Below are 13,721 nucleotides of genomic sequence, written 5' to 3' on the forward strand. Positions count from 1 at the left end.
TCATGAAGACTTAGGGTCAGATTATTCTTGAGAGCAGCACAGCAAGAAGAATGTTCATACGTAAATGAATTATTGCCTTCCTTCTCATTCTGGAAGTAAAAAAAAGGATTTATACAGCGGAGAAAAAAAATTGGGTGGGGATAGATACGAAAGTACTTGGCAAGTATCTGAAGTTTCACAGAAAGTCAAGACATGTTCTCTCTCATATCAAAGTTCAGAATATGATATACCGTAACAATCTTAAATTAAAGGAAGGTAGATTTGGACTGAATGTCACAGAAAAACAATTCAACAGAAGAACTACTTGTGGGATTGGGTGGTAACACCCCTTGTTTGGTAGTGTTCAAACAAAGGTTGGGGGTGATGGATCTTTCACTGATAGGAGGTATGAACTTGATGGTCCACTGACCCCATTCCACTGCATGATTCTATGTCTATTCCCAAATCATCAGTCTTGGGATTTTTGCAGGATTGGTCATTTTTTAATGAAATAACCATGTGCCAGAATTCCAAGGGCACTTATGCTACATAAATATTTTATAGAAGGAACAGACCCTACATATGGAGCTGGCATACAGAGACAACAAAACATTTCCCTAGCTATTTATCATCCCCTGAATTTCATGCAATATCAGTGCTGTGACAGAGCACAGATGTCAAAACTCTGAAAGGTAAGCCAACAATGACCTCATTGTCCAAGAAAATGAGGTTATTGATGGCAAACCAGTATCATATTACGTTCTGTGTTTTCTCTTAGGGCCAGGTAGAAATGCAATGGAAACAGTAGTTTCTACTCTCCCTCCCCTGCCATCTCCTCAGCCCTAAATGAGAAGGTATAACTATTTCCAAGAGACTCTAATCTTCTGATTTCCAATGACCATCTGGGAAGGCAACAGGCTGATAGATCTAGATGTACTAATAGATATTTCTTAATTGTTTTGCAACAACAATGAAACAGGTTCTTGCCTGGATGTACCCCCAAGATTTTTGCATGACCATAATTCATTTCTGATCTCACTCTACCTTTAAATTTGTGAGTGCGTAAACAGGATCAGGATTTTTTTTTTAAAAAAAATTGAGACACAGTATTTTTTAATCACTACTATATAAAGATACATATAAAAAGTAACTTTGAATGGAGTGTGAATGTTAATTTTTAAAAGGTATTAAAACAAGCAATAAAAACCGTTGGGCCAAATTTGGGACTTGGGTGTTGTCTTGAAACTGCCAACTTCTGCTTAGAATAAGCAATATCCAGTCTTTAGCTTTTATAAAAGGAACAGTAGATAAAAACGATCCTAACACAATAAGAGTTCAAAGTAATTCTGAACTGATGGAAAAGATAGAACACACCGGCCAAAGAGTAAGGATTGCTTGAAGTGTGTAGGTGACCCTGCCCTTCTACCTGGTGTTGCATTGTACCCCAGTGAGAAAATGATCAGATGTTCACTGTGCCTTTCCTCAACTCTATGAAATTCCTGCTGATAATGAACAATGTCCCTACTTTCCTTTCTTGTATGGTTTTTTTTTTTTTTTTGTCTCTAAACCACATTTAGACCAGACTAGCCTTGAAATCTTCAAAGACTTCTTCAGGAAGAAAACTGTGCTTTATAAAGCAGGAAATATGATTAATCTATAGCAATAGCAGCAGCAGTAGCCTGAATATTTAAAGTTTTAAAGCATAAAATCTTTGTTAAAAGGCCAGGGAGAGCTAAAGGAATTTCCAGTGGTGTGTTAAAGACTAAGTGAGCCACTTGGCAGAAGACATTTTCAATTTGGGGAAATGCCTGAAAATAATTGCTGTCGTGGTGGATGCAAATCTTGCATGCATAAATATGGCTACTCCAGCATTAGATGGCATCAAACAACAAAAGGCGATTGTTTAGAAAAATGCTGTATGTATTAATGAGCATTAGATATTCATCGTGGTATCTCCTATACTTGATCATACTGTAGCTAGTTGATTATCAAACACAGTACATAGATAGGGAATGAAGAAAAAGCAGTTCATAAATAATATATCTTGCTGCCCAGAGGAAATCAGCAATAAATAGGACTGTTCCAAGACATTTGTTGCTTGAATGCCTTGGCCATTTTCCTACATACAGGAATCCCAATATAGATCAGCCTGTGGCTGTTCAAATAAACATGGCAAGCCAGCTGGGATGGAATGCAGTGAGGAGAGGGATTCCCAGGAGGGAGGGGGTGCTATCCAGAGGAGTAAAGGGCAATTTAAGTGTGAGAGAAAGAGGGTAAAGACAGCCCCTCCCTAATAGTTCACAGAGTATATTGCAAATGCAGATAATAGAATTCTGTCTGGCAAGATTTTGTCTATAGGTGTAAAGTAATAAATAACTCTGCTTTGGCCACTTAATGACAAGGAAGGACTCACTGGAGAAGAGCCTAATGCTGGGAATGATTGAGGGCAAAAGAAGAAGAGGAAGGCAGAGAATGAGGTGGCTGGATGGAGTCACTGAAGCAGTCGGCGTGAGCTTAAATGGACTCCGAGGGATGGTAGAGGACAGGAAGGCCTGGAGGAAAGTTGTCCATGGGGTCATGATGGGTCGGACACAACTTCGCAACTAACAACAATAAAGACCTCAGCATGGAAGAATTGCTATATGTCATTATTGGTTTTGGGCCTGACACCAGCTTAAGGAGATTGCCCCATGTAGTTCATAGGATATAGCCAGCTCTGATCTGAAATGGTATGTAGGAAGGAACTTGGGGCAAAGAGATACTGCCTAGGGAACAGTCAGATAACAGAGAAATAGTCTGCTGCAGGATAGTGGGCAGAGAAAGAAGCTAAGAAGGGACCTTTCCTAGTTTCTCAGGCTGTAAATGAGACAGCAGGAGATGTGTATGTTCAGACTTGTAAGATTCTATTAATAAAGCCTTACAATAAAATAGAATTATCTCATTTGGTCATGTTTCCTGTCTGGTCTACCTGGGAAGGCTGACATATCCCTCCCATTAATAGTTCCTGCTTCATTCTGCCTAATTGCCTGACCTTATTCTTTATCTCACCTGCAAAGATGGAAAATAGTTAAGAGATATTTGCCAGCCTTCTGTTCAAATTAGATTAATCTGATTTACAGCTCTTTTGAATGGAAGAAAATGAAGAGTGTTTATATCTCAGTCATGCAATGGTTCATCTTCAGATATATTTGGAGTTTATATTAGGAAAAAATAATAATTAGGTCACCTTCTGTTTCTAGGTAGACTTTGTCAATTTCCACTGCTTCCAGTGGCAATGGAATGCAACCTTGACCGGTGAAATGGAAGAAGGGAGAGAAAAGAGAAGTATGCATGGAAATTATTTTGAAGGCAACAAGAGTACTAAGGTATTTTTGTATCTTAGCCTGAACAACAGTGCCCAGACCTGTTCACAGGCAACTTTAGGCAGAAAGGACTTTGAAATCCACATTGAATAAGAAGACACATATAAATGATTCTAAACTAATAGCTTTATTTCTATTAATGAAACCCAGGGAAGACATTTTGGTAAATTCTCAATTATTCACAACTCTCCTCCCCTTATGAAGCCTAAAAAACCAAGAGATTATTGTCTTAAGAGTCTTCCTCAAAAAAGGAAAAAAGAAGATGAGACCTGTTTCAGAATATATGGCATGAGAATGTTCCAGGATCAAGAAGGGATGCAGGGTAACTAAAGAACCAGAGTTTTCTATAAGGCTAAACCCAGTAGTGGGTTTCAATTTCGGCCGCTACTGGTTTGCTCATGGGTGCGCATGCGCACCGCTTCTGCGCATGTGCAGAGACATCCAAGCGGGTGGGCGGAGCCTCCCACCGCCACTACCAGTTTACCCGATCTGGGGTGAACTGGTAGCAACCCACCACTGGCTAAACCGCCATTTTAGATGGGTTTGCTGATTGTTCCTATACTCTGGCTATACTCTGGTAATACACTGAATCCAACTACTTTTCTCTAAAATTTACAGTCCTTCATTTTTCATTTTGCTGTGGCATGTTTCCTAATAAATTTTCAAACAGATATTTCTCTTCTTATTAGCATTTGGGATTGCTTTAATCTTGTAGCTTGCTACAGACAGCCAATGTAAACTGTTTTCTAGCTGCTGGGCTTAAACTGTCTTTGACTTTTCGTCTTTTAATTAATTGAAGTGACATTTTCCTCTTTTTGACCTCAGGCTTAAATCTCTGGTTAAGAGGTGGAAAAGGCTGTGGCAGGAGCAATACCAGTGGCCAGAATTCACCAAAGACCTCAGAAAATGACCCTGAAACCATCCAGTAATAGGGAAAGTAAACAGGAACGAACATTTTTGCAATCCTATATTCCTGTATATCTGTTTCAGTGCATATACATTGGAATATAAATATGAATATATAGATAAAAATCTTACATGATGCCTTTGTCAAATTAGGTTTAGCAACTCCAAAGGAATCAATCTTGGAGATCTCCCTGACAATAAATATGTATATGTGACACTTTGTATACGTGCATTTATTTATGTCTGTCTGTCTGAAGCCTAGCTCCAAAAGAAGATCAAGGGCAGGATAAGAAAATTGATAAAGGTTGAATAAGTATTGATTAAAATTAATTGCTTATAAGATAAATGACCCCCACATAGGAATCTCTTTTTATATAAATCAAGAAATATTTCTCTTCTATAGAAATCAGTTTCACAAAGAGAAATATGTAAGTGTGCATACAACCTGTAGTCTAGCAGAAACTACAGAAAAGGAGGAAAAATATATAGGATGGGAATGAGGGAAAGAAAAAGGTGCGAAGAGAAAGAAGAGAAACTGGATGAAGATACAGAAATGGGGCAATTTAGCAGCAAAGGAATGAAGAAAGATAAGTCCTGATTAAGTTTTCAAAAAGGGTTAAAATTCAGCCATCAAAGCAGGCCCTCTATATAAATGACTAATCTTCAAAAGCTTCCATGATTTTCACCAGCCATTTTTATTTCACACCCTATCTATTTGTCTCATCAAATTTGGGATCACTGGACAACTCCCTAATGCCTAATTATATACAACAATAAATGTTTGCCATATTTACGATCAAGTGAATACGGCAAATATTCTTTGTTTGTGTGTATGTATGTGCCACAACAAACTATCCATGGATCTGCACTTCTTCTTTTTTATTATTATTTTTATTATTTTTAATTTCTTCAAATCCAATTTTAAATCCAGTTGTGAAATTTTCTTTCTTGGGCTTTGGTACTCTAACCTCCTCTTTGTTCTTCTCTCTCCATTAACTTTTCCAAGTGCCAATTAGCTGCTCATTTCCACTCCGAGACACCTTTTAAAGTTGTTAATTTTTTTCTTTTTTACCTGTGAGTTGGCTAATCACTCACCCATTGTCTCCTGCACAAAAAACTTAGTCCGGTTGCCCCAGCTTCAGAGTGGTCATTTTTCAATGGCCACCACTCCCGCCGCCGGTTTGAAGAGCAGCCTCCAACCTTTCAAGGAACTTGCCTGTTCCTCTTGGTCGTCTGAGGCACCTCTCCTTCTTCACCATCCTAAAGGACAGTTCTGGTCTGAAGACCCCCCTGACAGCGGTTTGTCCAGCTGGATTTTCGCAGAGCTTGTTGGAACCCGCTATTTTTCCAGCCGGTCTCACCGCAACACTTTCGGTTTCTCGGATCTGGACTTCTAAGTTTGACAGCCATTTCTCCTTGTCTGAACTGGGGATATATTGAGAAACAGCCAAAAGAATAAAATGGATTGAAGGTTCCAGTCCAAATTGCAATTCAGCCTTTAAACATTTGGGCAAACTTAGACAAATCAGTATGCTCTAATTGGGGGGGGAAGTATTACAAGGTGGCAGCTCAGAAATTGGTGAAAGCTATTAAAACTTCAGGTAGTCAGAAAGTGGTGAACCTCCACAGTAGAAATGAGAATTACAAATCAGCCAGTCTGACATCAATACCTGGAAAGATTCAGGAATGATGCTGTTTTAAGAACCTTGAAAACAATACAGTGATTACTAGAAGTATTTGACAGTAGCTTTTCATGACACTCTGATTAGGAAGCCAGTTATTTATAAGATGCATGGTATGCTTATTATGTGGATCCACAGCTGACTTGGAAACCGTTTGGTGAGAGATCATCAAATAGAACTGAATTATCAAGTGAGATGCAGTATTGTCTGGGATGCTACACATCCTCTTCATGACCTATTTTCCTTGTTACCTTTTGGGAGGAGGCTTTGTGGTATCTGAAGCAGAACAACCAGATTCTGTGTATATGTATGTGTATAGGAATACATATATATGAATGTATGTATATATATAGTATGTGTATATGTGTATGTATGTGTATAGGAATACATATACTTTCTTTTGAGAGCAGGCAACAGAATTTTATTTTTAATGTGGACCAGTGTGTTCACAGTAAAAAAAGAGAATCAAGATTATCTTATCTTATCTTATCTTATCTTATCTTATCTTATCTTATCTTATCTTATCTTATCTTACCTTACCTTACCTTACCTTACCTTACCTTACCTTACCTTACCTTACCTTACCTTATCTTACACCTTACACCTTATCTTAAACTTTACCATATCCATCATTTCATACTTGGCCAAGTATTCTTCAACATTTTCATAATTAATGCCTTTGATGAAGAAATGGAAGAAATGCTTATCAAATCTACAGATGATGCAGAACTGGGAGAAGAGTTAATATTCTAAAAGGCAGAAATAAAGTTTAAACTAATCTTGACAGTTTAGGGACGTGATCTGAAAAATAACACAATGAAATTAATAGAGACAAATTCAAAGTTAATCACTTAGGGGGAAAATCAATTTGAAAGATACAGCAGGGGATGCCAGACTAAGTATATGAGAAAAATATATTGTAATTGAAGTGAATATGTATCACTAGCAGGACATTGTTGCTGAAAAGGCAAATGTAATTTTAGATTGCATAAATTATCTAACTTAGACTGCAGAAAGCCAGATGACCTGTGTGCTAGCAAACTGTTAAAGAGTACTATATTTCTTTGCTGTCAATTAATAGTCATCTAGATTTTTACAACTTAGTTATGATAGAAAAATGAATAAAAGACAACTTTCCATATCAAAGGGTGAGTTTCATTTCATTCTATATTGTTCAATATGTGCTTGAATACTGCCTCTAGTATTAGGCTCTCAATGTTGAGAAAGATTCACAGAAATTAGAACATAGGCTAAGAAGATCAAACATAATAAGCAGGGGATTAGAAACCAAGTTTTACTGAGAAAACTGGCATGATAAACTTTCAGAAAATATGACAAAATGATAATACAATAGACATTTAAAGTGAGTGAAGGGATGTCCCCAAAAGAAGTTAAGGCTTTTTCTCTATGGTACCAGAATGAAGAGGCACAAAATTATGGTTTTAATTGAGAGAAAGGATGATTTCAGTATAATACTAGAAAAAAGTTCCAAGGAATAAGAATAATTTGATGGTGAAATTCATTCCAAGGCAGATGGTGAACTTCATTTACTGAATGCATCAAAGGTCGGACGGTTATCTATTGGGGCTGCTTTAATTTGAATTCCTGCTTTGTGATGGGAGTTGGGTTCATTGGTCTACATGCCCGTTTTCAAACTTAAGTCACAGGAAACACTGATTTTGACCGGTGTAATTTCTTCAGGATCTCAGGAAGACATTTTTTATCTGTACCTGCAGATACTGGAGATTGCAATTTAGACATTCTGCATGTGAAGTGTAATGTTCAGCCATTCCACTTTAGCCACTCTCCTGAGATTGTGCTGAAAGATGATCCACAATGTTGATTTTGCTCACCTGGTTTGAGATTTCCAATGACCCTTTGTGGGGTATATATGTGTCACTTACAAATGAATCCCAAGGCAAATGAATGAAGCAGGAAAAAGTATTGAAATATCAAGACACTCCTTTAATCAGATAAAATTTCATTGCTGAGTTGATCTGGAATCTTTCAAATACTGTGCTAATTTTTATTAACAAGATTCCTGATTTTGCTGAAGACACTTTCTTGAGGGTTATATATTTAAGAGAGGTAAAAGTGAAGGCCAGAGGAAGATAAATGATTGTTCTGATTAGAAACTGCAGGAGGATAGCTGCCAAATTAAATAATGACTAAGGGAATCTAAAGTAGACTGGACACTTAAGGAAGACTTGAATTGTCATATTTTAGCCGCTTGGGCTTCTGTAGCACGTGTTTCAATTCAAATTAAATTTGACAGGCTACAAAACAGTTAGGGGGAGCTTGGATAACTGGTTTAATGGACAAAATTTAGAAAGAGAAGAAGTCTTCCACCTTGACTCTGGGAAGCAGGTTGACGCTTGTTTATTGATGATACCCAATTAGATATCTCTATGCTGACCAAGTGATGTTGTCAAGCTGGTTTTGCAATCTCTGGAAGCTGTAAGGGCTAAGATGGGGAGGATCAGAGACAATTGCAACCCTAACAAGACTAAGTGGCTGATATTTGGAGGATTTCCTAAATCTGTGGCTTTAATAAGCTTGCTTCTGAATGGGATGGCATTTCCCAGACAGAGCTGATGGGTGATTATAGACTATTTCTATTTTCTTGAGTCCTGCTTGAAGAGCACTTATAACTAAAAGATCCGCTTTGTGTACCAACTACCTCTTTTTAGATTAGAAGGCCATATTCACTGTCACTCATTTTTTAGTCGCCTATTGTCATTACTGCAATGGATTTTACATGGGACTGCCTTAAAAACTACTTGGAAAATATAATTTACTGAGATACATGCTCAGGGCTTTGGGAATTCCAATGACCAATGTTGGAAGAAAGATACAACACTGAGTATATCAGATTGGGAATTTAAACTTGGAGATTCTGAAGCAATGGCAAAATTAACAGCAAATGCCCACAACAGAAGTTTAACCAAATTCAAGCAAGAATGTTTTCCATATAGACAGTATATCATGTAGCAAGCCATATATAAACACAATATAGTTTTAAGGGAGTCTAAATATTTATAAACACTGTAAATTGATCAGAATATAAAAAAATGGGTGAAGTTAGAAATTAAATATCTATCTACATTTTGCAAGCAGCTCCCCCCCTCCCCCCTTTTTTAAATTAGTGGTGAAATTCAAATTTTTTAACTATTGGTTCTGTGGCTTGGTGGGCATGGTATGGCTTGGTGGGTGTGACAGGGGAAGGATACTGCAAAATCTCCATTCCCACCTCACTCTGGGGCCAGCCAGAGGTGGTATTTGCCAGTTCTCCAAAGTACTCAAAATTTCTGCTACCGGTTCTCCAGAACTTGTCAGAATCTGCTGGATTTCACCCCTGTTTTAATACTTATAAATAACAAGGAAGGGAAGAATGTAATATTAAGTATTAGTCTCAAAGACTGAAACTTTTCTCATAAAATAACTCAGTGCTTTTTCCCATTTATCACTGCCGTATTTAGCATTAACTGTACAATTTAAGCAACACTATATTCATTACATTTTAGAAATCACATTTAACACTGGTGTACGCTTTTCCTCCTCTTCTTTAAAAGTTTAATTGACCTAATTTATCACAGTGTTAACAATTTCTAGTTGTATAAATACCACCATACCTAGTTATCATTGGTATTCTATAATATATTCTTTGCATTTTATAATGCAATAAAATAATTAATTTGAAAAAAAAAAGATTACTTGGAAAGCTGTAGCTGGTCCAGAATGTAGTAATGAGATACCGGTAGTTATGGGTGTGACTCTATATCTATGTAGAACCTCTACTTCAATAGCTGCACTGACTCTCAGTTTCCCTCCGGGTTCAATTCAAGGTGATGGTTACTGCCTATAAAGCCCAGCATGGCAGAGGACTGTTCTATTTATGGAACCACCTTTCTCCAAACACTTCTGCTCCTCCCACAAGAGGTATACTTGGCCTTTTTATTACACAATGTCATCTAATGAGACCCAACAAGCATGCTTCCTCTGCAAAGGCATCCACCATCTGCCTTATGGAATGATATACTCCCTTTAGATTCAGTCCCTGGTAATCTTTAGGGCTTGAAGAGCTGGCTCCTTCTCTATGTAGTCTGTTAGCTGAGCCAATTTTGGTGTTCCTGGCTGTATATTACTGAAATACTCCATGCTAAGCCCAGATTGCCTTCTTCTATTCTAAAGTATGCCCCCAAAGAGCTGTAGAACCCTCGCAATAAAAGTAAGAGGTAAATTTACAGCTTTCAAGAATACTAATGACTATTATAAAGATAAATGGAGAAGTTATCTGAAAAAGGTTCAGTTCACAAAAGGGAAAAGCATTCTAGAATTGGTCATTTTAGAATCAATCATAATTCTTACTTCTTTTAACAGAAGCATAACTATTGAAATTAGAGCTTCACAGTAAGTATAATTTAAATTTTAAAAAAGCCATCAACTAGCTTCACAGTATAATGGCTAAATTCCAGGAACCATTATATTAAGATATTCCTGTTCAATGTTACAAATGTTCTATCCAACTTGCTTCTGGGCACTCAAAAATCTTATGTGAAGTGAACCATTATCTGCAGGGGTCAGACATAGGACTTGAGGCCAGCAAAAAGTTGCCAACCCAATTCAGAAGTCATTACGTAAAGGTAAAAGTTCCCCTGCACATACATGCTAGTTGTTTCTGGCTCTAGGGGGCGGTGCTCATCTCTGTTTCAAAGCTGAAGAGCCAGCGCTGTCCGAAGATGTCACCGTGATCATGTGGCCAGCATGATTCAATGCCGAAGGCGCACAGAATACAGTTACCTTCTCACCAAAGGTGGTCCCTATTTTTCTACTTGCATTTTTTACGTGCTTTCAAACTGCTAGATTGGCTGAAGCTGGGACAAGTAACGGGAGCTCACTCCGTTATGTGGCACCAGGGATTTGAACCACTGAACTAATGACCTTCTGATCAACAAGCTCAGTGTCTTAGCCACTGAGACACCACGTCCCTTTTTCAGAAGTCATTACAGAACCTTTAAAAAAAACTATTTTGATTGTAAGAATAGTTAGACTATATGGCCATGAAACTGATGGTGCAGGTAAACAAATTGGGCTTATTTTCAAAATACTGTCTCCTTTATCAAAGCATTAAGAAAATGACTGGCAAGGGAGATAGGGAATGAAAAAAAAAAGCAATAGCAGAAAGTTATAAAAAAACATTAACTTCATAAAATATCACTCTTTAATTACCTGTCCCAGAGGCTAGGTGAAGATTTTGCGAGCCTGCCCTGGAGTATTCTAGGCTGCCATAGGCAGGTAGGCACCCAGGAATTTCGTACCCTGCAGCATGAATAAAGGATAAACCATGGCTAGGAATTCGTCAAAACAACATCTCTGTGATAACCTAACAAAAATCCTGCAAACAAGCAGCTAATGTATATAAACATATGTATTGAGCTAGTTAAAATTAGGTCCCTGAAAAATATTCAGTGTATGATGGACACGTCAACAAATCTCTTCAAACAACTACCGCTTCATAGGTCAACAAGCAGACAACTGGAAAGAAATTAAACTAAGCATGAAACTGAGAACTAATGGATTATCACCTTCTAACTGAAGATCTTCCCACAAAGTGGATTCTACCATCAATCTAGCTAGTTAATTCTGCTGTCAAACAATGCCTCGGATGTTTTTTCTTATTGTTCATCTGAAACTAGGAGCATTTGCTACAAGCCAAGAGTTCATCAAATAAGTCCTCTTGCTGCATTGGGTTTGCCCAATTTTCTGTGTTGCTTATTTGATCATTGTTGCTATTTTATCAACTTTTAAGGCCACTCAGAGTCATTCTGATTTGAGTGGCCTTGCAAATTGAATGAATTAAAATGAAACTGAATATGTTCTTTGATGTCATGATGCAAACTTTATTCCTTTTATACCTTTGTATCGATTGGCCTTCTGCAGATGCTCATGGCTAAAATTAATTGCACTGCACCTCTAGGTCTGCTCACCAGCCAACCAAGTATTTGTCCTCTTTTATGTGAGTCCACTCCATTTGTCTACATCTGCCTTTCCCAGCTTAGCACTTTCAGAAAGTGTTTGATTAAAATGCCCAAAATCTATAATCTTTTCTACTGTATCTGCAAAACATCAGATTGTAGAAGAGTGGTGTGTATCATACAGTACTGAACACCTCATATGGGTCTTTAATTTTCAGTGCAGAAATGATGACTAAGCAAGTAAGAAACATAACTGTTTGAATCGACTCTTAAAATATGTTGCATGTGAGATTAAAATATATCAATTTGTATGCCTCCTGAAAAGAGTTTGTCATTAAGGTAAAGGTTCCCCTTGCACGTATGTACTAGTTGTTCCCAACTCTAGGGGGCGGTGCTCATTTCCGTTTCAAAGCCAAAGAGCCAGTGCTGTCAGAAGACGTCTCCGTGGTCATGTGGCCGGCATGACTAAATGCCAAAGGCACACGGAACACTGTTATGTTCCCACCAAAGGTGGTCCCTATTTTTCTACTTGCATTTTTACATGCTTTTGAACTGCTAGGTTGGCACAAGTTGGGGCAAGTAACGAGAGCTCACCGCGCTAGGGATTTGAACCGCCCAATTGCCAACCTTTCTGATCGACAAGTTCAGCGTCTTAGTCTTAAAAAGGAAAGGATCATCTTAAAATTGCAACTTGGACATCCTAAAGCTATTATTTTACACCAAGTGTTTATGTTTTCCCCCCCCAAGAGATCAAGTAATTTAATTGGATTCTGTGCATCAATCGGTAAATGTGGGAAAGGAAATGATATCTGGGTTCCTTTTTCCTCCCTTCGCAATTGTAACAATTTGTAAGGAGACCTTCAAGACAGAGACATGAGTGGATCAAGACCACTGCTCCAAAGAAAGGCTGAGGGCATCTTATTTTAAACTGGATCTGGACTTAGATTCTGCATCTCATAAATTGGGCACATCTGGCAGCAGAAGCAGAATGACATGTGAAGCATTGGAAATTTATTGGAGTGAACACAACTGGAACTAAACTTGAAGAAACAAATATACAGACCATGATTAAGACACAGCTAAAGCAGATTGAGTGCCTGACCAAAGGACAACAGGTAAGCAGGCTAAGCAACAGGAACTGCCACGGAATAAGGCACAGCTGTGCAGCACTAGTTTTCAGTCATTTTAATTTTAACTACCTATTTTGTGGAATTTCTTGTATTTCTGCTAAAATAAGCAGATGGCTTTTTAAAAAAAGAATATCTAGCACTCATGATGTTCCTTGGTTTGGGGAATGAAATGTCTGCAAGAAAACAACCAAGCTCAGAGAGCATCAAGGACCCCTCAAAAGAATATCTGCACAGAATAGGAAAATAGAGCCCAATATTTTTTAATGATTAATGTATCCTATTTCTTTTTATGTTTGACTTTTATATTCATGGCTCTGCAGCCCTTCCCCCACCCCCAATATTGTGCATGATGCATAAAACAAATACCCTTCTATTACCACATGCCAGAATAAACCTGCCAGCACTGTCTTACAACAGAGGTAAAAACCACTGGAATATTTCCCAGGCACAATAGGTCTGTATAATTACAAACCACACTACCAATGTTTACTGAAATAAAGTGACATTTCCTCATGTTCATAACTAAGTAAGGCCTTGCTATGATGGCCTATAATCAGGTACGGGGTTGGCTTAAGACATTTTGTTGTCGGAAGTCAAAATCAAGATAGTGTCTTCCCTTAATTCCATTTACAAATTAAACTGAAAGTTGAACCTCAGTAAGAATGTAAATTTAGTTCTGGCAATGGA

At 37.8% G+C, this 13,721-nt stretch overlaps 1 protein-coding gene across 2 annotated transcripts in view; it reads right to left on the reverse strand.

Moving 5' to 3' along the window:
- BEGAIN (brain enriched guanylate kinase associated) overlaps positions 1–13,721 on the reverse strand; it is a 174,288-nt gene that overhangs the window by 91,614 nt on the left and 68,953 nt on the right. The window contains exon 3 of one of the 2 annotated variants that reach the window (XM_070931561.1): positions 11,159–11,248. The exons of the other annotated variant lie outside the window; for it this stretch is intronic. Coding sequence (XP_070787662.1) covers positions 11,159–11,248 — 90 coding nt within the window. The remainder of the gene's footprint in view (positions 1–11,158; positions 11,249–13,721) is intronic. 2 annotated transcript variants of the gene reach the window in all.

This window comes from Pituophis catenifer, unplaced genomic scaffold, assembly GCF_029215685.1.
Source record: "Pituophis catenifer annectens isolate HBS135680 unplaced genomic scaffold, rPitCat1.0.hap2 SCAF_1, whole genome shotgun sequence".
Classification (NCBI taxonomy): Eukaryota; Metazoa; Chordata; class Lepidosauria; order Squamata; family Colubridae; genus Pituophis; species Pituophis catenifer.